The 27,180-nt window shown below is 39.4% G+C and overlaps 1 protein-coding gene across 9 annotated transcripts in view; it reads right to left on the minus strand.

The window, feature by feature from the left end:
- The window catches only part of PCLO (piccolo presynaptic cytomatrix protein), a 432,028-nt gene extending 422,429 nt beyond the window's left edge, over positions 1-9,599 (minus strand). For all 9 annotated transcript variants that reach the window (XR_005982658.1, XM_041722030.1, XM_041722032.1 and 6 more), the window contains exons 1-2: positions 9,179-9,599; positions 1,995-3,549 (exon numbers count right to left, since the gene is read on the minus strand). Coding sequence is in view for 8 of the 9 variants with exons in the window: in XM_041722030.1 (XP_041577964.1) it covers positions 1,995-3,549; positions 9,179-9,435 (1,812 nt within the window). In the remaining variant the exon portion in view is untranslated. The remainder of the gene's footprint in view (positions 1-1,994; positions 3,550-9,178) is intronic.
- Between the last annotated feature and the right edge of the window lie 17,581 nt (positions 9,600-27,180).

The following is a 27,180-nucleotide window of genomic DNA, read 5'->3' on the forward strand; positions in this document are numbered from 1 at the left end:
TTATCTATCTTTCTTTCCTCCACCACTTCAGCCAACCTAGATTTACCACAGATTCCTTTAATACACCTTACATTTTCCTGGCTCTAGGTCTTAGACCAAATCATCACCCCTTTCCATGCCCTTCACCTGTTCAAACACTGTCCATCCTTAGCTCAAAATAACTCACATGCCTTTTTCTCCATGAAGCTTTTCTTAATCTCACCCACTGGAAGGACACTTCCTATTCTGAAGTCCAGAGCGTTAATCCATCTCTCTCATAACTCTTATCATTTGACCACATATCGTGGTGCCTTGTGCATGTATTCTCACTTCATACACTTTGATGTTAAGATTAGCATTATGTTTTAATTATCTTTATATTCTTCCAAACATGTATTAAAATATTTTCCATATAACAGGTATTCTAATGATATATGTGGCTTCAAAGTCTGACTGCATGCTTCTGCTTTATAGATTGCCAAAAAAAATGGCATTTCATGAAATGACCTATTGTTGGAAGTCATTATGACCATACATTCCTGTCAATGTCATATAGTACAAGCAGAAACATATCTTCACCAAAATTTTAAACACTACAACTACATACACAAATTACTTATAATCCAATGTCTGCTACGATTTGAATGCAGCATGTTCTTATTAATTGCAATGTTATATTAAAGATGACTTATCTGAGTACTTAATAGGACTTTTGGATAAGAACAGTAAATGATACTTCAGAAAACAAGCAGAAGTTAACACATTTTTAATTTACATCATTTTAATCCCTCATCAGAGTAAGTATCCCAGCTAATATAACAGCTATCAATAATCATCAATGCTGTTATTATCATAAAATAGATTTCATTTATAACAAGGGTACACAAGTCTCCTCTCTCAGGGATATTTAAATCACATAATTCTTCATCGCCTGCTGTCAGTTCCTTCCTGGGCTTTCACAGACATAATACACACATAGCCTACCAACAGCTGTCCTGCAGACAAAGTGATTTCCGTGCCTTCTCACTGCGTAGAAGCCACCAGATTTCTTTTAAAAATGTATTCTTCTAGCCTCTCTATTCTCACTTATATTATCTCATCTTCACTATAATTATTTCTTAACTTCAGAGAATTTCTGAGTTTTGTGCTGTTTTGGGTTTTTTGCCTCTTCTCCCTGAATGTCCCCAAATCTCTACCTATTAAAATATATATCTTTTTGTTTAATGTAGTGCCTTTACGTGCTGGGTTAACATTAACTGACTTCTTGAGGATTAATTTTCTATCCTTAGAGTAAACAGTGTTGAGCTCATCTGTGTCACTAGTGGCCCCTTTATGCTTTGATAGGTCAGGAAGGTTTACCCAAAGACTTGAAGAAATAAATTGTGGTCTTCTGAGAAGACACCCACCAATGGTGAACCTGCTCTCATCACTTCTTCACTTTATGAACTGACTTAGGCTGTTATTAATGACTCTCAACTAAAGAGTGAAGCATGCCTTCACAGTATGTATCAAAATTGCTGGCAGGGAAAGAGGATATACAGTTTGGAAAAGTGTATTCAATTTTGTGTTAAAATTGTATTTATAATGTGAAAATATTGTCTGTTTTTCCCTCCCATTACAGGTATGACCGCAGTTAAGAGTACCTTAAGTTTGGTAGGCAGGAATATGAACTTTAAAGTTAAACTAATAACACTGCTTACTAAACAATAAATATCACTGCATATTACACTATTAATTTGGGTTGTACGGGACAGAGTGCAACAAATAAAAATGCTCAGTATCTTTAAACCGATTTTTACTTTATAGGCCAAACTTATCAAAAATTGCAGGAATATTTTGGGCTTATTATTAAAGAAAATATTTAATAATTCTTTAAATTTACAATTAGCAGAGAAGGAGGAAGGAAAGGATGAGAGGAAAACAATGTCATCCTATGAAACCAGTGATAAACTAAGCATCATTTGTGCAAGACAATATCAATTAAGAGCATGAACACAATGAATAAATGTACTCACCTCCGTTAAGTGAGGATTGGGATTAAAACCACAGAGGCTACATACAGTGGTTTGACACTCAGTGCATGTGTTAAAATTGGCCTTTTCTGGAACATGCAACAGAAGTTCAGTGGTATTGCAAAGAGGACAGATGGTTTTAGGGAGGCCTTGTACTGGAGTCTGTGCTGCAGATGGAGATGATGATGGCTGCAGAGGTTTCCCAGCTCCTGTTTGGCTTATTGGCTTTGTAGATTGCTGAGCTGAAGGCTTTGCTGGGCCAGGCTGTTGAGGAGGGGGTTTTGCTGGACCAGACTGCTGAGGTGAAGGCTTTGCAGAGCCAGGCTGTTGAGGAGGGGGCTTTGTCGGGCCAGGCTGTTGAGGAGGGGGCTTTGCCGGGCCAGGCTGTTGAGGAGGGGGCTTTGCCGGGCCAGCCTGATGAGGAGGGGGCTTTGCCGGGCCAGCCTGATGAGGGGGTTTTGCTGGGCCAGAAGACTGAGCTGGCATTTTTCCTGGCCCAGGCTGCTGAGCCAGAGACTTTGTTGGACCAACCTGCTGAGATGGAGTCTTTGTAGACCCAGGTGGCTGAGCCAGAGACTGTGGCCCAGGTTGGTGAGCTGGGGATTTTGATGGCCCTGGCTGCTGGGTTGGGGGCTTTGCGGGCCCTGGCTGCTGAGATGGAAGTTTCTCTGACCCAGTGTGTTGAGCTTGAGGCTTTGCAGGCCCAACAAGCTGAGCTGGAGACTTTGGCCCAGGCTGCTGAGGAGCAGCCTTTGTTGTCCCTGGTGGCTGGGCTGGGGGCTTTGCTGTCCCTGGCTGTTGAGCTGAGGGCTTTGCAGGCCCAGGGTGTGGTGTGGCAACTTTTTCAGGTCCAGATTGCTGGGCTGGAGGTTTTCCAGGACTTGCTTGCTGAATAGGTGGTTTGGATGGGCTTTGCACTGAGGGTTTAATAGATTCTCCCCTCACAGTGTCTGACTGTTTAGTCTGAGGCCTGGTTGCATCTCTTTGAGGTGGCAATTGTGCCTGGTCTGTCTGAGGTGCCTGGGTAAGCCCCTGAATTGGCTTTCCTGTCCCTGGAGGTTGTGATTTCATTTTTTCTGGCTGCTGAGAAGTTACTGATTTGGGAGAGCCATCCTGCTGTGGTGGGACCCTCACAGGTCCTTGCTGCTTAGGACCTGGCTTAGGTGACGGTTGTGATGGAGGCTTTGTGATTCCTTCAGGTTTTCCTTGTTCTTTCTGAGCTATTTTTTGTTTCTTGGCAGTTTCTTCCTGGGATGCATCAGAGTCTGATATCAAATCAAAAGGGTTGAATTTATTTACAACAGAGGAGACAGCACTTAAAGGGTTAACCTCTGAGAGGAAGCCAGGCATCATACTAGACTTGTGCTCTTCCTTCAGATCAGTTCGGGACTTTGATTCTCTCAAGCTAATAGTGGAAGGACTCCGTCCAGGTGACTTCTGCTCTGACCTCAAAGCGTCTGTGGTTCTACTCTTACTGAGACCAGGCTGAGGTGAACGTCCAGGGTCTGGCGGTTTTCCTGGTTGCTTTGGAGGATGACTACTATCCAATTCTTGCTTCCTGGAAGAGTGAAACAAAAAGAAGTAAAAATAATGGAAAATATCTCAACTCAAAGTAATATCAATGAGCCGTTGCTTTCTTAGGGCCTCAAAATTATGCAGGTATAAATATACCTAGAATACATTTTTGCAGCATCCTATAAGTGATCATTAAATGTGTTAAGTGTTTGTTACTTTCTTGACACGGGTAGAGATTTTCGACAACGTAAACGAAAGGGAAAAAAAATCAATACTTGCTACTATAAGTGACAAAAAATTAAGATATCTAGTTAGACATTACTTATAATAGTTTTCATTTACACTTAATAGAATCTGGCCATTCTTAAAACCTAATTAAATATATTAACTCAATAAATCAGTGCAGGGCTACGTTCTAGTACATTCAAGTTTGAAGAATATTATTCTTCCAAATACTAACAGCACCGAGAATTAAAACTATTCATTTTAAAAGGTGGGAGCATGTTGCAATTGTTTTCATTTGTTTTACTTGATTACAAGAAGTTACATTACTCATATGAGGCACACATGACATCATGGAAGGTTTTAGTAAAGGAGGTTACTTGATACATTTCCAGGGATTCTGACAAAGTTGATAATCTATTCAATTTTATCCTGTTACTCTAAAAAGATAATATCCCTCAAATATTATCCTTATTAAACTTTTTAAAATGAGAAGTCCTACTTTAATTAGAAATTTTTGAGAAACAATTCCATATTTCTTCTAGAAGAAAACTGTTGTCATTTAATTATTTTCCCAATAGCTAATTCTTAATGTGAGATCTCTATGCAAAATACAGATAGACACTTAAAGAATCTTGAGATATAGCCTGGCATACAGATAGCAGCAGCTGGTTGTGACCTCATTTGTGAAAGTATTGTTACTTTTCTCAGAAGAAGAAAACATAATAATCTCTTTATTGAATGTTTTCTATAACATTTACTATTGCCACTATGAGATTATTGGTAATTTTATAATAAAATTGACAAAGACTTAAGACTGTAACTAATGTGCAAAATTTCTTTTAATGCAGAGACAAACATACATGATGGTTTTTAAAATAGTTTTGGAAACGTGATCACGTTTAAATGACTATGATTAAATAATTAAAATAGCTGATTTCTTATACTTTTAACCAAAACTTAAATTAATTTTTTAAAATAAGCCATTCTTTACTGATTAAATCACAACCAAAAGGAATAGGCTGTATTGGAATTACATAAAATTACAAATATTTCATTTGATATATGAAACTTTTTAATTTTAGTAAAAGATTTTTTAATTAAAAAGAGAAAGTTATTCAGCATCACTGAAAATATGAGATGATTACAATAAAGTTCTACAGGTTTCAATTTGTTTTGTGAAAACTTACCTGCTAATAGGCCAGGTTATAAATTTTTAATTTCTTTTTTTTTTTAAGATTTTATTCATCTATTTATGAGAGACACAGAGAGAGGCAGAGACATAGGCAGAGGGAGAAGCAGGCTCCATGCTAAATAGCAAAAAATCAAAAGAAAATAATCTATAAAAGCCATTATATGCAAAAAGTGATATTCTAATAGAAGGTGAAAAAAAGAACTCTTAGCTTTGGCAATTTCCTCCTAGAAAAAAAGTTGCAAAAACTTTAGATGACTTAAACAAGGAACTAAAATTATTACCCTAATTAATTCCAATGGTTCTAAGGTATCTTTTAATACTATATTTCCACTTGGGGAAAATAATTTTGAATGTTTCTTTACTGACCACTCTATGTGTTCCCTTCCACAGAAAGATAGACGAGCTATACTACACAACCTAAAATGGATTTCAAAAATTTCATTGTATAGATCTTCACATTATTCTAAAAATGTTCCACACTCAATTAATAAAATCTACCACTCCGGTGAAGGGCACATTCTCAGGAACTGCATTTCAGAAGTATCTATCTTATAAGTAATCATTTAAGTATATTATTAAACTGGTTCCCTTGTAGAGTCCTAGAGACCTATATTTAAAGAGTACCAAAAAAAAAAAAAATCTACTCGTAATTTAACTAAGTTATTCTTTCTTGAAAATACCATTAAACTTAATCATTTTTGTGTTGTTTCACATAATCCAACAATTATACAAAAAAAAAAAAGCTTTGTGAAAATGAAATATTTGTGGTATCAACACCAAAATTTAAATCTGCTTACAGCAGAAATTATAATTGCATGTACCTCCTTACAAATATGTTATACAATAAAATCCCCGTGAGAATACTGATACAGCTATAAAGATGCCCCTACAATTTAAACTAATTTTAGCTATTAAACATGGAAATATGGATACAAGAAATAGATAATAACTAAAAGAATATATAGGCTTAATACTGAACAAAAAATATAAAGGTGTCTCAGCTAATTGTGGTCTTTTGATGAATTTTTGTTTGGTGTAGTAACATTCTGTTAAAAAGAAAAATGACTAAAATGCAATCTGTGTCTTATAATACTAGACTGTGATCTCCTAGATAGAGAATCTATTTTTCATCACCAAAACCAAACCTGGAGCATCGGTGTTTGATGAATGAATGGATGAATAACAATGAATGAATGAATGAATGAATGAATGAATGAAACAGGTTTTTGTTTTATGCTAGATTAATGTTTCTTGAATTTTTTTCAAATTCTTCACAGTCCTGAGATATAAGTGAAACATTCTACATCCATTTTAGAACCTGGACTTGGCCTGCTACTCTAGGAAGAAAAACAGTTGTGGAGTTGTCTACCAGTAGGAGAGGCCCAAAAGAATACTGAAGAAAATAATGGAGTCAGTCAGAATTCCTATAAAATATTCTATGAGTCAGAAGCATTTTTCAGTATAGTCCTTCTTATATCCATAGCTGTACACAGAATGAGTAGAACAAGTGATAAAATTTCCTTTCCCTGGGTCTTCAATAAATCAAAAATCCAGAAGCATTTTGTTTGTAACCTGTAACTTCTAGCTTGTAACAACCCACGTTTTATACAACCTCCTTTTTCATGACTACTATCATCCCCTGATTAAAATTTGCCTTTTACAGATTAGCAGAAAAAACATTTCAGCTACAAATGAGGCAAATGTGTTCACATAGAAGAATGTAAAAGCAGTTGGAAAGCTAAAAAATTTTTTTTAATGGAGCACAACAGGCAATGACACTTAAGAGTGCTGAGTCACATAAAATTTTTTGATACTAGAAATATAAGCAACTTGGGAAATAGCTATTCATTTTTATAATGCAGAGGTTACTAGGGCTTTAAAACACTAAGAGATTCATCCAAGGTTATAACTAGTTAGTCACAGACATCTGGTATCCAGACTCCAGGTGGAGGTGGGAAGGGAAGTGGGAGTCTCACTACATTGCACTGACTTTTCCATATGTTAAAAAAAAAAAAGGTATGAGTTATTTTGATGTATCTAATGGTGAAGAATTCAACATACAATTTGTCTGGAGCCATCATTGCCAATGCCATTCACTGCTGATACTGAGATTACTACTCTTGATATTTATAGTTCTTCCTATTAGAATTCAAAGAAAAACATCCCTGCCAATTTCCAACTAATCCTCTCAATGATTCTACAATATAGGTAAGACAAGTGTCATGTGCCATATTTGGAGGCAAGGAAACTGAGGCACCTACGGCTGAGAAGCATACATAATTTGTCATGAGTCTGTTAAAATTAATAGGATAAGAACCTAGTTCTCTGGGCTCTCAACCCTTATTTAAAAACAAAATACCACGTCTAATTAACACAGTTAACCTCTTCAAGCTAAATAATTTGGAGATACTTTCTTATATATTCTTAAGGTAGTTTGCTTCTAAAAATCGAAATGATAAACCAAGTGTTTCTTTGGTTATCACATACAGGGATAATATCTTTCCAAAAACTATGTACCTTTTATAAAAATCTTTCACGAAAATATACGCAGGTTTCAAAAATCAGAAGCATATTGTTTTAAATAGTTAGATGAAGCTTTCACCAGTAACTGTTGAGGCCACAGAATAACCTATTAATAAAAATTCTACTATAACAAAATTATCAGTGCAGAATCCAATATAAGTACAGCATAAAACCACAGTTTCATGGGCTGAAATAGTATTTTTAAGTCACTGTCTGAATAGAAAAAAATAATGTAGATATAAAAGCTCACACTTTTTCTTGGTCTGTGTAACCAGCATTCTAAACCTGTTGCATGTACCCCTTAGGAAAAACTGTAGAAGAGCTGGCATACATTTCTAAAAGGCTAATAAAAAGTATAATACCTCATTATTACCCTATGAAAATCTAATATATGAATGTTCAAAATTTTTTTTCAAGTCAGGTTTTCATCAGTAGAGAAAAATGGTACATATCATAAACTGTCATACTTAAGGTAATGGATAAAAAAAGGCTTTATACCAAAGAAATAGCCCCATATATTACTAGTTTGAAAACACAGAAAGCACATTGAATATATAGGAGCAAGTTCTTACTAGTAGCGGTGGCTTCAAGAACATAGGATTTTCAGCTGATATATTCCAAGTATTTAAGATTTTATGTTAAAAATATCGCAACTATCCATTACACTTCTATGTCAAATTTAAATAATTACCTGGCAAGGTATATATATAGTACATACTGCATACTATATACATATGTATACTTATGTGATAGTTTCCAAGTTAAAATACTTTTATGAAGTAGAGGATGAGAGCTTACACCTACAACATGCAGATCTTTCGTATTTGCAAGATCTCAAATGAAAACTGTAGGTCTCCGTCCAGTTACAAGGAAGGACTGGCTTCAGCACCATGGACAGAGAACCGTGCTCCAAGGGAGGGTGTAAAGTTAAAGGGTTTGTTTACAATGAAAAAGGCGAGGCAGGCACAATGATTATAGCCTCTTAGTGCGCTAATTAGAAAACAACTAATTCATTAGATGAAGGAAAATGGAGAGCTAGAGAGGGAAATTAATACGTTAATATCACAGACTAGCTCTTAATTGCCCATGCAAGTTGTCATTCTTTTGCTTTGCCTTGAAAAGTATGTATCGGAAACTAATTTTAAGGCAACACAAATCCACACGTTTTTCCACCAACTAGGGTACTTTTGCATATAAAAGAGCAATAGTTTAAAGAACAGCATATGCTAATTCAGAAATACACGTACAGCACCTGCTCTGCTGCGACCAAGCCATCTGTTTAATGCCACGACGTATTTTAGGGTCTGTCGTGGACTATAAAAGGTGCCTTCCTTCCTTCCTTCCATGCCTTCCACCTCGGCAGCTCCTGTTCTGGGGGGGGGGGGCGGGGGGGTCACCTCCGGGGACTAAAGGTATCAGGCAGGGATATCTCAGACATCATCCACAGGGCGAACCTGCCGGAACGCCCGGGCGCCGCGAGACAGCGGGCACCCGGCCCTCCCGGCTCCCGCGCGTCCCTGCTCCTGCGGAGGGCTCCCGGGCCCGGGACACACTGCGGCCCGTCCGTGCTCGGCTCCGAGGGGCGGAAGCCGCGGCCCCGGCCCCGGGAGCCGCCTGCGCCGCGCCGCTGCCCACCCGCGGCCCCACACCGGCGGCCGCGCCGCGCAAGCACCGCCCGCCCGCGCCCGCCGGAGCCACCGACCGCCCGGCAGATGCATCATGCTTTGCGTGCCTGTGCAAGGGAGGCGGCTCCGCCGCGGCCGGGGCCACGCTTCCCGGGGGCAGCCCCCGCGCCCTTGACAGGACGGCGGCGATCTGCCGGCGCTCCTCGTCGCTCAGCCGGCTCAGGTCCGCCTCCACGCCCGCCGGGCCCGCGGCGAGCGGGCAGCTCCCCGCCCCGTCGGCCCCGCCGCCGGCCGCCGCCGCCGCCGCCGCCGCCGCCAGCCCCTCCGGGAGCCCGGCCCCTTCCAGGCTCGCCTCGTTGCCCATGGCTCGGGCGCTCGGACGCCGCGCTGCCTCCTGGCGCCGCGGGGAAGCCCGGGGCCGCCGGGGACCGCGGGGCCGCGCTCGGGCCGCGGAACGCCGGGCGCGCGCTACTCCCGCTCACAGCTCACGCCCGCGGCCGCCTCCATGGCGCCCCGCTCCCCGCAGCCGCGCCGCCGCCCCGACCGGGAGAAGCGCGTCTGAGCCGCGCCGCCCGGCGCCGCCCGCCCCCCGCCGCCGCGCCGCGCCGCGCCCCGCCCTCTCGCCCGCGCCGCGCCCCGCCCCCCGCCGCCGCCGCCGCCGCCGCCGCCGCTGCGCCCCGCCCCCTCGCCCGCGCCCGCGCCGCGCCCCGCCCCCCGCCGCCGCCGCCGGCGCCCCGCCCCCCGCCGCCGCGCCCTCCCAGTGCGCACGCGCCGCTCGGAGCAGGTGACGGCCGCGCCCGCCCCGCCGGCTCCCGCCCGGGCTCCCGCCGACCCCCGCCCCCCGCCCAGGAGCCCGGAGCCCGCAGCGAGCGCGAGGCGGAGCAGCCGGCCTTTCTCTCCGGCCTGTGCCGGGAGCCACGACCTGCGTCCCCCGGGCGGGGCGGGACGGGGCGGGAGGGCCGCCGCTGGGCCCTTCTTTGGATTCCTGGGACCTGTAGTTCCAGTTGTGTTTTTTGTTTTTGTTTTGTTTTTTCCCCTTACGAGAAGGTTTTTAACGGTGTTAGGAATGGATTCGGGTAGCTGGAGATGAACCTGTGACACCTTTGGGGCTAATTCCCGCAAAGCAGCTAAAACTGGAGCTTTGCCTTGAGGGCTCCTGCAGACTGATCACCTGGGCACCTTAGGGGCGGCAGCAGCAGGCAGGTAGGCAGCGACCGCCGGTGCCTGGGGCGCCCCTAAGGGGCCGCACTACATAGAGGGTCCTGGGGAAGCGCGCTGGGCCAGTGCAGCAAGATCCGGACTCCAGAATATTAAGAGGTTAAAGTGGTGTGAGGTTTGGAGAACATGAACTCAGTCCCGTTTGGGGTACAGGCTGGACAGAAGAGCCCAGACGTCCGGTTCCCTTGCGCAGACGCAGCAGGCCAGCCGCGGAGACACCTGAGGACCCCCTGGACCCACCGCGAACCGTCCCCGCCGCTCCGTCTCCTCGAAGGGGAGGCTTCAGGGCAGCGCTCGGTCTGAGCCCAAGTTTTGCCAACGACCTCTGCTAACAAAATGGACCTGATGTCGCCATTATTGATGTTCAAGAAAATCAAAAGCTAACACCTGGGAACAAATAAATACACAGAAATGAATAAATTGCTCAGAGACTTTCCAAGTTTTTACGATGATCATGATAATAGTTTAATAATTTGCACTCCGCTTGTATCAAAACCAAAAAACGGCACCGTTACAACAGTGTGTGACTTGGCGCTGCTTTTCAAAGACGTCTAGTCGCCAGATGAAGTATCATTAGTGGTTGGGTTCCTACAAAACCTTTGCATACACTTTGATTCTCTTAAACACGCTGAGATAGGACTTTACTGAGATATGACTTGCAAAGTCAAAATGGAAAGAGCCAGACATTTAAATAAAGACAGTGCTTTCCCCTCACACAAACAAACGACATGAGGCAACCTGACATTCTGATGGCCACACCTGGAGACAAATACACTATCATCATAGTTCCTGGAAATGAGTTAGTTAGCTTCAAAAAAGGAGATAATTGGTACATCACTTGGAATCTGGCAAAATGAGTAACTGCTCCAATGCCTAAACAGCCCTATGAATCACTAACACTGGATGGAGATGAGGAATAAAATTCACACGCTGGTTATCTTCCTATAACATTCTCAAGTTATGTAAAAATAAAATACATTTGATGTATTGAAATCCACAAACCACAAGCTTAAAGAAATAAGATCAACACTTTCAAAGTCTAGCCTCAGGATAATGATGAAACTACAAAACAGATTGTTAACTATATTCTCCCATTATAGATGGCAAGGAGCCTGTAAAGTAGTAACAAGTGATAATCAATATGCAAAGGAATGTGCACAGACTAAATAAAAAGTAATAATTTGTAAGATGGGATCTTATAGCCCATCGTGAATACATGCGCATTCACCTTCTCCTTCCCTCCTCTCCCAGGAGCAATCATCATCAGAAAACAGGAAAATGGGATGGATGGTAGAAAGAGTAAATGGACTGTGAAGTGGAAACATTTTGGTTGTTGAGGTTTTAAAATAATTTTGCCCTTAGGACCTTTATGCCTGTGAGTTTCAAAAAGTATTTATTTTTTCAGTCTTCCATTTGGGCTTAACAGTTGCTTGTGCTTGGGAGGTGTTTCTGATCTGAAGAAAATACCAGAACAGAAGCCAGGTGCATTACTTGCATGTGAATTCTCAGAATTCTGGGGGTACAAAAAGTTAAATGTTATAGATGATTTTGTCTATACTTTCTCTCCTTGCTTACCCAGGAAAATATCACAATTAGTTTTATTCTGCAAATTAACTAATGGTGCTATATTCAAAGTGTTTGTTGCTCTCTATTCATTTGAATTTAGATTTAAGAAGCTGATAGTTTGGCTCCAGTTCACTCAGTCTGATAGGCAGGTCATGAAATTAATTAATTTTTGAAAACCTCCACTCCTATATACCATAATGTCTTTCTAAAATGACTCCTAAACTCTCGAAAGTCCGGTATTTTCCTTTGTTTACCTTTTTTGTCTCACTTTCCCATGTAGTTCCTATTTTAGTCGATTAGAACCAATCTAAATGTGATAATTAACAATTAAATATGATTAGATAATGAATCCTTGGAATGAAATTGCCCAGTCTACCCATGTCTTTACAGATACCACTCAACCTAGGATTAAATCAAATAGACCATCTTGTGTGTCACACGTGCAATACTTGAATAAATTCAGGATTTGCAAAACTTAAAGTTAGAATAATCTTCACCAATATAGAAGAATGCGTAGTCTTACTAGTCTTTAAAAACCTACAATTAAGCAATCTTCATATAATTTAATTTAGCCTTTTAATTAAAAATAATAACATATTAAACTCTATTTAGTAAGCAATTATCTGAATACTGGCTTAATTATTAAATGCCCATTACATCCATATTAAAACCATTATTATAGCACGAGTGAATCTTTTATAAAATAGGCTTTATGAAATATCATAAGCTAAATTTGAGAGTATATAAATTCGACCTTTACAGAAAATAATTTAGCAATACTTATCAAGAGCCTTAAAAGAGTCATAATCTGTGATACACTTCTGGAAATCAGTCCTAAAGAGATCGGTTGAGTTATAAAACCAGTTTGTGGAAAAAAAAATGCTCACTTGAGTATTCTTTATAATAATAATAAATAAAAAGCCATTACTGCCTCAATAAACAAGAATGGAGAAGTAAAATCTGATGCAACCAGATGAATGTATTTTATGAAATATTTAAAACAATGTTTTTAAAGAGTTTATTACAACATAGGAAAAGTTTCACAATGTATACATGGGATAATTTTTCATAAAGTTATGTGATCACAATTCTGCAAAAAAATTAAAATACTCTAATGCATAGGAAAAAAGCCAAGAAATAAATCAAATCAACCAACAAACAAAACCCAAAACCCATATATATTTAATGGGAGGATCATAGACAATATTACTTTTCCTAATTTTTTATAATTTTCAAATTTTCCAGAATGAATGTGGATGTCTTTTTATGATGTAAGAGCACCAATAATTATGACTAATCATTTTAAAACAACAGAAATAATGGAACCTGTTAAGCTAGATAAGCAAAATGCTAACATCGTTTTGTGACAAATACCTATGAAGAAACTGGAAAAAGAAAATGCCGTGGCATAAACCCTAACAGTGATTTCATGTGATTAGGTGATTGATAAAATGCAAACTATTCTTATACTTTCTATATTTAAAAGATCATGAATTTTAGTGTACATGTGCAAGTATATATTCATGTGTAAATATAGACAGTATGACATTATTTTTATATAGGCACATTTTTTTTAATGTTCCTTCTCTAATAGAAGATAAGAGAGATTTGTGTTAATTTTGTGGAGCAAGGACCTGCAGTGGTTTAAGGTCTGACTTCATTTTTTGCTATGGTTGATCTGCTTCTCAATTGCAGCTCTATGCCATTTTTTGTTAGCTTTGCTTTAAAATGAGATTTGCAACTACAGAGGAGGAAATTCAAGTGAGATTGCAGTTGATTATGAACCAGCTTCTCAATTTTGAGGGAAAAAAACATGAGAAGTATTTTAGAAAAAAGTTTGATAAATTTATTTTTGAATTCTGACATCTGGACTATCAGGCAGTTGTTTTTGTTTTTTTTTTTCTTTTTCCCCTTCATACTTATTCTACAGCAAATCCATAATTTTAAGATAAAAGAAAAAGTTACTTGTATTTAAAATATGTTCCTATAGACATAGGCTGTATAAAATCTTAAGAATAAAATTAGTTACTATGCCACCTTACATAAATTGAAAATTACTAAGAAGTCATGAGGTTATAACTTAGATGATTCAGCATTATTTACTCACCTGTTTTCTAAAGAGGCTTTAGAATTCGGAACCTACTCTTTGGAAAATGGAGACATTTGTGAGCATGTCTTATTCTTTATGATTTTTTTGGTTGACAGTGTCTGACTTTAAATCCTAGTTCTGACATCTTAACATCTATTTGGGTTAGTAAGTCACTGACTTTTTAGAACGTGAGGCTCCTCGACTGTAAAGACGGAGAAAATAATGTACTCCCTCATAGGGTCCTTGTGATTATTACAATAATAATAAGTATAATAATATAATATAATAATAATAATAAGATGTAAATGCACTTTTAAAGTAGGAAACACATTGGGACGTCTGGGTGGCTCAGTGGTTGAGTACCTGCCTTCCGCCCAGGGAGTGATCCCAGGGTCCTGGGATCAAGGCCCACATCGGGCTCCCTGCATGGAGCCTGCTTCTCCCTCTGCCTGTGTCTCTGCCTCTCTCTCTCTGTCTCTCATGAATAAATAAATATTTAAAAATAAAAAATAAAATAGATAAACTAGGAAACACATCAGCACAGTTGTGGTAGACTATTACAATACTGGTATAAGATGAATCACACCTCCCTGCATCAGCTGCTCTTGACAGGGGGACTGCCATGCTTTCCAGGAAGAGATACTGTTTCCTTTCCCTTTGACTAGAACTGAACACCTTACCAAGAGATGTGGCGGGAGAGGCGTGTAACTTCCAAGGCTAACCTTCCAATCTGGCCCTCTTCATACTCAGAGACTTCTGTGCTCTGAAGAAGGCCGGGAGGTGAGACTCCTAGAAGAGATGAGTTCATTTACCCTGTATCTCCAGAGATCGCAGCGGTGGCTTTGGTGAGTCCCACTGGAGAAAGAACCCTGTCTCTGCTGCCGTATCTGCTGGCTATAGTTACACCGCTGAATCAGGTGGGATGAACAGAACTGCCCAATCAACCCAAAGAAGTAGAATAATAGTTATTATAATAATTACTGTCTTATGTTAAGTTACTAAGTTTTGGGGTTTTTTGTTAAACTACCTGATATTCCAGTTTTTACACAGTATGATTATGCATAGTCTTTCAAAATTCCCTTTTCACTCTTTGCTTCTAGTGACTATTTTCCCATTTACTGTCCAGATGGACTTGAGTTATTTGTTCAAAATTTCCAAATACCACCCTTCTAAACTATAAATGGGAAAGAGCCCAATTATGCGGAATACTTTCGTACTTGTATCATGAAAGGCTCAAAAAGAAAATATATGGGAAGATCGTTTTTCAACTATGTAATGCTATCCAAATATAAAGTTATATAAAAAGATGAAAAATGTATGCATGAGAATTTTTCTGAGAAAGACCAATGTATTTATTTGAGAAACTTCTGGGGGAGGAAGGTGGCATTCTTAAGGTCCTACTCAAGATGATGGCTAGATTACAGACTTACAGCTCCTTGGGTGAAATATTTGGGACCAGAGGTTCAAAGATATTTTTAGAATTTTTAAAAGTTAATATGATACAAATACTATATATAACAGTGTCTTTAATATCTATCCAGTAAAACCTGTTAACATTCATATTATCTTCTAAAGGAGTCAAGATCACATCAACTAGAGGATACTCCATTTTACCTAGCCTGGTGATGGATTGGAATTCAGACATTTTGAGAAGAGATGTTAGGGCTTATCTGAATTGCTCTGTAGAAGAGAGCAAGTTGAATTGGTGGAGTAGCATGGACTGGGAAGACAAAGGTAGAGAAATGTATAAGGGATGAAAAGAATGTGATGCCACTTACTTTGTGGAAAGGGGGAAATGGAAATGGCATCACTGCTACCTCTAGTGGTGATTCAGCCTAGGGGGCCTTTGCGGCACTGAGCTGTCAATGAGGCTTCTTGGTGGTTCCTGTGGACTGTGCAAGGTAAAACCCAGCTTTGTCTCTCTCATGTAAATTCCAGAAAAAAAATGCATATTACCTAAGGCATTACGCACTATGGATTCTTTGAGAAAGGGTAGAGGTGAGGAGTTGGCACAGAAAGAGATGCAGAGCTTTATATCCAAGTTGATATACATTAAAAATACAGGCGATATAGATACCATGGAGCTGGAAGACAAAGGACATCTGACATCTAGGTTTCAGTCATTATTATCAGATGGGCTGAAGTGTAAGATTTATAAGGTTTACAGAGAGCCCCATAATTTTCCCATGTGCTAATTCCAAGCTAATGGGAGAACTCTTTGGAAAATTTTTCTCTTATCTGCAAGCAGAGAATGAATAGATGCATTTTAATAGGGATATATAAATTGGAATTGGAAAAAAAATTAAAGATTACTCGCAGAGAATGAATAGATGCATTTTAATAGGGATATATAAATCGGAAAATTGGGGAAAAAAAGTAAAAATTACTCTTTTGTCAATAATTGAAAACCCTGAGAAAATATTAAGGTTATCTATAGATATGTTGAAAAGAATCAATAGCTGGCCCCTCGTCTCAGACAAATTTAATCAAAATCTTGAGAGAAGGGGTGGCATTTGTATTTTTTAAAGGTCCCCAGATGATGGTAATATACAGCTTGGGTTGAGAACTACTATTCAAAGGGACTGGGGATTTTAATACCAGCATTACAAGACTGAAGACAAGAAAGAGGCACTTGGGAATGTGTAGACTTTTCTTCAAAGCTGAAGCCAAAGGTGTTAGCAACACAGTAACCATCATCAGAAATTATTTTTGAAGCAAAAGTTAAAAGTCACAGATTTACTCTGTCCAAAAATAGTAGCATATCTGCATTTGGACTATGGTATACAATTCTGGTCACTGCAGTTTGCAAAACGTGTAACAGATTGAGAGAAGCACAGCCATTCAAAGAAAAAGAGACCTAAAATCACTTTAATCTAGAAGACTGAAAGGGTTCCTCCTACTGAGGAACATGAATTCAGGACATGTCGACCAAAATCTGTTCAACTAAAACAAAGGGGATTTTTGGTTACATGGAAAGGCGCACTTAACAAAAAAAAAGAGTAACAGGACATAGTACATGTGTGGATTTGTTTACCTCCCCCCAATAGGATGAATGATACTAATTCTTCACCAACATCACTTTTCTCCTCTTTTGGGCAAGTAGCTACACCACAGTTGCCAACTTCTCTTGCAGCTCTGTGTGTCCTTCTGACCCTGCTCCGTGGGATGAAAATGTGCTACTTCCAGGACCAACCAAAGGAATTCTGATATGTACACCTTTGTGGGTGACAAAGATGGAGACCATGGTGCACTGCAGAGGTTACATGAATTGAAGATGGCAGTGCCTTTGGGTGGATTCCATTAAGAGAGTTCCTGGATGACCATGAATGGAATTGTGTTAGTCTTTTTTGTCAGTGTAGTCAACCAGGATTATTGATCTTAACTAATACACAGTAGTGAGAGGTACTTCTGTGCAGGAGAACCTAACACCAATAAAATACATCCCCTCTTTATCCTTTCCACATCAGTGATCCTGGTTCCATTTTTCTTTTGTAACTGCAGACAAATAGATCTGGGTGCCTCTTTGACGCTTGAAAATGCCATGCTCACCTCTTCTCCAGTTCCTATTCCTCTTCAATCTGGCAAGATTGTCCCCTCACCTCTATCCATCCATGCATTTCCCTAGGCCAAGCTCAGGGCCACTCAACATCATATGATCTTTTCCTATTCTGAAGCCACTATTCAGTCATTCTTTGAGAATTGTATTCATTTGACATTCATTTGACATTTATTTGCATGTGGTTTTGCTTTCTTCAGTCAACTGTTTCAGAACTGAGTTTTCAAATGATGCAACAATGTTTTTCTCTTGCAGTCCTATCAGTAGTGCACATAGCGAGTGCTCAGCCAACAGACATTAAGTGCATTAGTGAGATGTCTTCAGGTTAAAAATGTGAATAACATAAAATAGACTTTAGGTTATTTTGTGGGGGACTTTTATTAGGGAGGAATAAAGGAAGGCTTTCATCAAGATTAAGGAATCCTATAATGATATGATTTTTAACTCCTAAATATTATATGTATTACCAAGGCACTTTGTTAAGAATCTGACATTTTTTTTAATCTCTGTTAATCCTTCTGACAGTTTTGTCATGTAACTATTTTTTGTCCATTTTAAAAATGACAAAATAGAGATTTGAGAAAGTTATTTGAATTTCTTAAGGTCCTTATAACAAGAGAGAATTCAAACCTGACTCAACCTGATTCTTATACCTACTGCTTCCCTCACTTGTATTAGTATAGCTTCCATTTCTGCTAAAGAGTGCACAGATAGACTCATGAAGTGGTATACCCTGTGGCCACTTTCAGAACTTGTAAAATATATTTAGTATATTGGAAGTACATAATACTTCTCTAACAAACTAACCAAAAAGTATAATAAATGGAAAATGACATGTAGTCCTTTATTGCCCAAGAAATATTCCATGAAGCCAAAGAGATGGAAAATAAATGAGGATCTTGAAAAAATATAATGAAAACATTTCTCATTATTCTGATCTTATAGGATGATCTAATAATAAATTGTCTTCATCATTACCAATTTATCATGTTTTATTTGCACTTAGGGCTAAATGCCTTGACTTCAAATCATAGAGCAAGAATTTTATTGTTCACCATTCCAGGAGCAATTTGGGAAATGTTTAATTTTATTCTAACCAAGCTCTAGATTTGCCAGGTTAATTATTGATGAGTAAGTGGAGGATGGAAGGGATTTTATATAATTCTGCCTGAGGCTTCCCATGTCTTTCCCCATTCGACTTACAGCTCATATAAAAAGATCAGTGTCTGCTCTTGGCAGATGGTCCATAACCTGCCTATAATAATAATACTTCATGTTTTCCCTTTACTGCAGGGATCTCAAACTTTTGAAAACCAACAGCTCTACAACACTGCTATAACCATCACAGGTCTGTTTTACAAATGGTTAAACTGCAGAAATGAATCAATGAGCCAGACTCCAGCATAATTCTTGAGTCATTTATACTTGCCACTAGAGAAGTTTTAATTTTTTTACACATTTTATTCTCATCATCCATAAGACATACCAATCACAGATCCAAAATCTGAGCTCTTCAAAGAAAAAAAGAGTAATTGTATCAATCTAATAAAGGATGCCCCAAGATAGATAATCATGGTCTTGTATGGATTTCCTTGCCATTCTTGGCAGGAAATGGTGGCTATTTTTAATCACAGATAGTAAAAGACTAAAACAGAAGCTTTTACATTTTCCACAGAGGAAAGGCCCCTTCTGAAGAGAACAATATGGTTTCTTTCTTGTCATCTTACAGTTTTCATTCCTTTCTCAAATGCATCCTGAGGAAAAGATGAACCATCTGGCACCAGAAGCAAGGTCATATCCTGCAGCTCACTAATTTGCTTTAGGTGGCCTAATAGCCCATCTTGGAATCATCTCTCTTGCCTGCCTTTCTGCCTGCCTGCCTGCCTTCCTAGCCAGAGATGGTCTTCAAGCTTAGGTGTCCTTCATTCAGCAACCATTTTGAGCACCTACTATGTGTCCAGCTAGAAATAGAGTGATATACAAAGGAGACTCAATTCCTGTTCTAACTGAGTTTATAGTGTAGAGGGGAAGACAGATATTTTTAAAGGCAATTACAGATTTCTTATTTTCAAAAATAGCAAGCTAGCTGACTTGGACAAGTCTTCTTGCTGAAAAGACCTAAGAAATTGGTCAAAATACATTTAAAAAAATATTAGGGTGCATTAAAGCTAAAAATACAGTGAAGGATTACCAGGCCAAAACTGAAGGAAGATAAGAACCTACAAGCTGCTTTTGTGTTGCGAACATTTGCGGATTCAGAAAAATTTCAACTCTCTTTTCAACAATCTCAATGAATGAGGACAGAAATAAAAACCAGGAGTCTGCAAATGACATAGGGTATGACATGAGATCCTCCCAAATAATAAGCTGGGACACAAAACGGCCACAGGACAAGGGTGAACTGAAAAAAAAAAAAAAAAATATATATATATATATATATATATATATATATATATATATATATATCACTTCTTTCTTTAAATTGCCTAAATACTGCAGGAGACAGTCTCAAATTTCATGTTTCCAATATTAAAGTAGCCTCTAGGTAAAGGACAAAAAGCAAAAAAAAAGTCTAATCTGGAGGAAGGTATTTTCACCATAGACCTCTATAAATTTTTGCTCTTTCTAGGAAAGAGGAAGTCATATGCTTAGATTTATGGTTGTTTCAGAGGAGCTAGTGAAATGTAGCTCAAGATGTTCCAAAATAGTTCATGAGAAGTATGGGAGAAAGAACTAAAGAGAGTGACATAAAACAACAACACTGTAAGAAGAGCCCAAGTGATCCTTGAGCCAGAGATTCTAACCCCGTCTATGATCCTTCTGGGCAAAGTAAGGTCCTTGGACCTTCTAGATCAGTACTATCCAAAAGCATGTAGAAAACAGACTCAAACCTAACCCCAAACCTATTGAATCAGAATCTGCATTTTAACAAAACCCCCAGGTGATTCCTGTGCCCATTAAAGTCTGAAATAATGAATTAGAATAATGAAGCCTGAACTAGATCAGTGAGAAAGGGAAAGGAGAGGCCTGATGGAAATGTAGCTGTACATTCTGATGTTAGAGGCCATGAGTTGGCCAATACACTCTGTCGTTCCTAACTGAAGCACCAGAAAGATGAAACTTCAACAGGCTTTCCAATCCCATGGCATACACAAAGCCAATAGGAAGGCAAATGGTATTACACAACTTCTTTTTTTCCCCCACTTGTTGCTTTGGCTTAGAGAATGTGGACAGTTAGAACTTCCATTTGATTAGAGTGGAGGTGTAAGTGGAATTCAGTATCTTAAGTGTGGAACCAATAATTATTCTGCTGAGCATAATATTGGGCAGATTTTTTTTCCAGGTGTGATAAGCAAGGCTCAATACAAATAAAACAAAACAAATCCTCAATCTTCCAGGAGATGGTTGAAGTCAGCCAGCCTATGCTCCACTGTAATCATGTGAGATTTAAAGAGAAAGAAAGAAAAAAAAGCCATGGTCAGATATACAATACAGATATGTCAGAGGAAATGCAATAGGACTTGCTGGAAAAATACAGCACACAGGACCTCACAGCCTAGACAGAAATAGAGTTTGAAAAGAAGTGCAACCCCACCAGGCAGTGTACCATGAGGAGAAACAGTGATAGTTAAGTGATACATGAAACCAAGCACTTAATCTACTTCAACCTGGGCCAAGTGGTCATTCACCTGTTCAAACCTGATGAAAAGCATGGACTTTGCCATGCTCATTGTGATCAATCTAAGAACAAGGACCACAGCCTAAATTCCAAATACCAGAGGATGAAATCATTAGCCTTGCTAAGGGAACTCCTCAATCTCTGAATCTTTATTGTGTTGTTCATACAGGGTATTCTCTGTACAAGTTGGGTTTTTTTTTCATACTAATTTTTTGTGGTTATAAAACAACTGACAAAACAAGCAAACAAAAGCTCCAAAGCCCCCTGAAAAATTCCACAAAAAAATACTAAGCTGAAAAGATACATGCACTCCTATGTTTACTGCAACATTATTTACAATTCCCAAGATATGGAAGCTACCCAAGTGCCCATCAATAAATAGATGGATAAAGAAGATGTAATTCACACACACACACACACACACACACACACACACACAATGGAGTATGACTCAACCATAAAAAGAATGAGATCTTGCCATCTGTGACATCAATAAATCTAGAAGGTAGGATGCTAAGTGAAATAGAGAAAGACAAATACCATATGACTTTGCTTATATGTGGAATCTAAAAAACAAATGAGGAAAGAGATAGAGAAAGATAGAAAGATACAGAAAGAAAGAAGAAAGAAAGAGAGAGAGAGACTGAACTCTTAAGTACAGAGAACAAAGTGATGGGTGCCAGGGGGAAGGTGAATGGGAGGATGGGTAAAATAGAAGGAGGGGATTAACAAGTACAAACTTCCAGTTATAAAATAATCAAGTCACAAAATAAAGAATATAATCAATTGTAAAAATAGCTGTGTTTTATTTTTTTTTATTTTTTTATTTATGATAGGCACACAGTGAGAGAGAGAGAGAGAGGCAGAGACACAGGCAGAGGGAGAAGCAGGCTCCATGCACCGGGAGCCCGACGTGGGATTCGATCCCGGGTCTCCAGGATCGCGCCCTGGGCCAAAGGCAGGCGCTAAACCACTGCGCCACCCAGGGATCCCAATAGCTGTGTTTTAAAAACTAGAAATATTTGTACTAGTCTGATAAAGTATAACGTTAAACATAAAAATATGTTATTGAAGTTTTCATTTTTTACCGACTATTATTGTCTAACAATACTGTCCTGTAATTTGTTCATAAAACATTATCATGTGTAGAGCCAATACTAAAACAAATTAAAATTCAATGAAAAACAAAAAATGGATGTTGAACGAATCCTTGAGTCAAACAAAGGGAGGCAGATTCATCTTGAGGATTGTGGTTGGGCATAAACCTTTGAGAAGGTTTAGGAATCCTTATCCAGGCACAGATCAGGATAAAATGGTGATCACACATCCATTTCATCTTCCAGCAGTGACTGAGCTGATGAGTTAAGGACAAACAGGGCTGGGCAGGGCCAGGCAGGGGGCCACGGGAGCAGGCTCACAGAAGTCCCCAAAATGCTGAGGTGGAAGGAAACCAGAGATAAGGGAACAAGCCAGACCACCCTGCCCTAGGTGTGGGTGCGGAGGGTGTCTTGTTATAACAGCTACTTGTGACCAACAAAGAATAACCAGACCCCAAAGAAGAAGTAAGACATTAAAGATGTTATCACTGGTCCTTTCTCAATGGTGATGTCAATAGATAATGTTAAAAGGATTTAGGTTTCCTCATTAGGCTTCCAATAAAAGACCAACCCTACAAACCCTCAGGGGCAACCCTGTGGGGACCCCTCTCACTCCTGAGAGCTTTCTCTGTATCTTTTACTTAATGAACTTCTATCCTTTACTCACTCTCCTGCCTCTGCAAGATTCATTCTTTGACTCTGCGATATCCTTTACTCACTCTCCTGCCTCCTCAAGATTCATTCTTTGACTCTGCGACAAGAACCAAGCTCTCCTGTATCATCCTGGCTGTGACATTTTCTCAGATTTTCCTTGTTTCTGATGGCCTTGAGAATTTTGAGAAGTAATGGCATTTTGTTGGCAAAGTTTCTCAAGTGAGATTTGCCTTATATTTTTCTCATGATTAGACTGAGGTTTGAGGGAGAAAGGCATCAGAGATGAAGTATATTTTCACCATACCACATCAAATGTACATATGATCAATATAGTTTATCATCGTGAATGTTGACTTTGAACACGTAGCTGAGGTGCTGTTTGTCAGGTTTCTCTACTGTTACTCCTTTAACCCCCTTTCCATGCTGTCCTCTTTGGAGAGAAGTTACTTGGAGCAGCTTAAACCTAAGGAGTGAAGTCATGCTCCACCTCCTAAAGGTAGAGGATCCCCATTAACCATTTGGGATTCTTCTGCATAGGAGACTTGTGTCTTTGTCCCCATTTATGTACTCAATTTTTCATTCAATTACACAATCAGTGTGGACTCATGGATATGTATACTTTGGGTCATGAGCCAATACTACTTTAGTTGTTTTGTTCTTCAGAGTGTTCCACTCATGGCCATTGGAAGCTTTTTCAGTTGGTTCCTGTTTCCTTTTGTCATACCCTTCATTCTAGATTTTCTTTTCTTTTCCTTTCTTTTTTGTTTATTACTTTCTTACTTTCTGATACTAGATGCTCTAGACTCGTCGTTTATGTTCCCTGTCTGGAATTAGTCCTGGAATCAATCATTTTTCCAAGGATCTCCGGTTCTTTTTATGAAGAATGGTATAAGAAATCAAATACTGGGCACAAGGTGTGTTCGTTGCACTAGAATGTTGCTGCTTTTAAGTTCTCTCTTCTGACTGAGCAATGAAATATATGTGTATTCTATCTATGTAAATATATACCTATAAATAATTCTGTTTGTATATATCTGTACCTATATCAAGTTAAACACAAATTCATATCGATGTCTCCAACTGTAATACATTACCACAGGCTCATTCTAGCCTCCTACTTTAGCTTGCTTGCCTATAAGCTCCGAATTATGATAGTTTTTTTCACCCCAAAGTAATTGTAACTGATTTTCCAGCTAATACATCATAAAGGATTGACGATGAAAGATGAAGAAAACAATTCTCTTGATACTTTTAAAATTATTCTCTACACAGCTTCCAAAATGATCCTTTACAAATGTAAATCAGACTCTGGTGCTCTTATAATTTATCATCTCTATGGCTTCCTATTGCCCTTGGAATAAAATCCAATTCGTTACCGTGGTCTACAGGGGCCCACATAATCTCGCTTCTACCTATTTCTCCCTCCTCGGGACTGCCTTTCCAGTTATACAGCTTGCCTGTTTTTCTGTTCCTTAAACCAGTCAATCTTAGTTTTGATCACTAGACTTAGGTATTTCTTCTGCATCAAATACTTTTCTTCCCATACTCCTAGATCCAGTATTGCTCCTCTAGTTACTCCATCTCATTTTCCTGTTTGTCTACTTCCTCACAATTGACAAGATCTTTAAGTTTCTTGTTAATTATATATTTACTGGGGCACCTGGGTGGCTCAGTGGTTGAGGGTCTGCCTTCAGCTCAGGGCTGATCCCGAAGCCCTGCAGGGAGCCTGCTTTCCCTCTGCCTATGTCTCTGCCTCTCTCTGTGTGTCTCTCATGAATAAATAAATAAATAATATTTTTAAAATTATATGTTTACTTGTGAATAACAATTCTCACCTTTAAAAATGTAAGCACTTCTTGGGAAGAAATTTCACTCACTCTCTACTGCTCCTTCCACCACTGAGATGCACATTTCTTTTAAACATTTTTTCAAAATTTTATTTATTTATTTTGAAAGATAGGGAGAGTGAGTGAGCATGAGCAAGAAAGGGGCAGAGGGAGAGAGAAACTTTAAGCAAACTCCTGGATGGGGCTTGATTTCACAACCCTGAGATCATGACCTGAGCTGAAACCAGGAGTTGGATGCTCAACTGACTGAGCCACCCAGGTGTCCCTGAGATGCTCATTTCTACAAATAATGTGGGAAACACTGGTGGCATTCTCCTCTATGAACATTGGCTCTGCACCCAAATCCCTTGTACCCAGTGGGATTGCATACTCCTGTTTACTCACCTATAGAATAGAAATGATCATTTGGATCCATTAATTTACAGTCTATGGTTATGGGTTATTAAAATAGAGCTACAATCAGGAATAATAAGAATAGAATAGTTTTGCGGGAATGTGGGCAGAGGGCGTAGAGGGAGTACATGTGGGATTTTGTTCAAAAAAGTTTTCATACTAAAAAAACAAATCATGCCTTCTAATATAATTATTCTTCTTTTATACCTTTCAAGCCAGCATGAGAGACTTTGGAGAGTTGAAACATCGAACCAGGGTAACCTAGAGAAGAGTGTCTATTTGGGTAGAGTTTCCAGAGATGGGAATAAGATTGTTTTAAAGATAGGGAAAAGCATGTTTTCCTAGGAAAAGTAGGGGATGATTTGTCTTTATCCTGTGGGGATTAGGGGATTTAGATGAAGGTGTGGAAAGAAAATTAAAACTGTGAAGAAATTTTCTCTGAATTGAAGTCCTACAACAAAAAGAGATGTGATCGCTCACGGAAGACATATTCTAGAGAGAGAGGCAATGATAGGAGAGGTTCTAGAACTGCTTGAAAGTCAGGGTTTTTGTCTGGGATATAGGAGAATGTTGCGGGCATGACTGCTGAGCACTGACTATATATAGTCAGGAAACTGTAATAGACACCACAGACACTTCTGCTTACCACTTTTGCTTCCAGGCTGGTCTATGCCATTTTAACATTTTGCTAGACTTTTGGAGTAACTTCTTATTGGTCTTCCTGCTTCCATTTTTGCTCACAAGAATCTGTACACAGCAGCCAGAGTGATCTTGTACAAATTTTAATCAAATCATGTTACTCCTTTGCTTATAACCCTTCACTTGATCCCCATCTGAACCAGCGGAAAGTCCGTAAAATCCACCAGTGTGTCCCCCAACTGCATGGTCATTCTTGCTGTACTTCTCACTGCATCCCTCCTTGCTCTGTTTACCCTAACAACACCGGCCTCCTTGTTGCTCCGGAATGGGCAAGGCAGTCTGCTGATGCAGAATTTTTAAATTTGTTTTCCCTCGATTAGATTCTCTTTCTCCAATTATATGCATAGCTTGCTCTCTCACCTCCTTTGGAAATGACTATCACCCTCTCTGGGCATTCCATTTAAGACTGAAACCCTTATGGGACGCCTGGGTGGCTCAGCAGTTGAGCATCTGCCTTCAGCTCTGGGCGTGATCCTGGGGTCAGGGGATGGAGTCCCACATCAGGCTCTCTGCGTGGAGCCTGCTTCTCCCTCTGCCTGTGTCTCTGTCTCTCTCTCTGTCTCTCATGAATAAATAAACAAATATTTCAAAGAAAAAATAAAAATAAATAAAACTGAAACCCTTATTATATGCTAACTAGAACTTAAATAAAAACTTGAAACAAGAAAAAAAATTTTTAAATTGGAATCCTTGCACCCCCATGAGGGTGGGGACTCTTCAGTCATTCATTTATTCATTTAGGAAATTGATCACTTACTACCTCCTAGGAACTTCATTAAGCTCATATTCTAAGGCATAGTGATGGTGAGAAATGAAATTAATAAAAGTGTGTGTGTGTCCTTCTGTGTGTGTTTGTGTGTGCTGGAGATAAGTGTTAAGAGGAAAAAGAAAAAGGGAGTAGAGAGCAAAGGTCATAGAAGTAGAGGCAGAGGCTATAATTTTAAATAGTTTTAAAATATAGATTCTATGGCTCGAATGATTGGATTAAAATTTCCTTTCTTACATTTCCTAGCTATGTGATGTTAACATACTTCATTTCTTTATCTGTATATGGTAGTGCCTACTGGATTTTTAAAACCTTTTTTTTTTTTAAATTTATTTATTTATGATAGTCACAGAGAGAGAGAGGCAGAGACACAGGCAGAGGGAGAAGCAGGCTCCATGCACCGGGAGCCTGACGTGGGATTCGATCCCGGGTCTCCAGGATCGCGCCCTGGGCTAAAGGCAGGCGCCAAACCGCTGCGCCACCCAGGGATCCCAAACCTTTTTTATTTTGAAGCAATTTTACACTTAACAGATAAACCAAAGAGG

Source organism: Vulpes lagopus, chromosome 11, assembly GCF_018345385.1.
Source record: "Vulpes lagopus strain Blue_001 chromosome 11, ASM1834538v1, whole genome shotgun sequence".
NCBI classification, from domain to species: Eukaryota; Metazoa; Chordata; class Mammalia; order Carnivora; family Canidae; genus Vulpes; species Vulpes lagopus.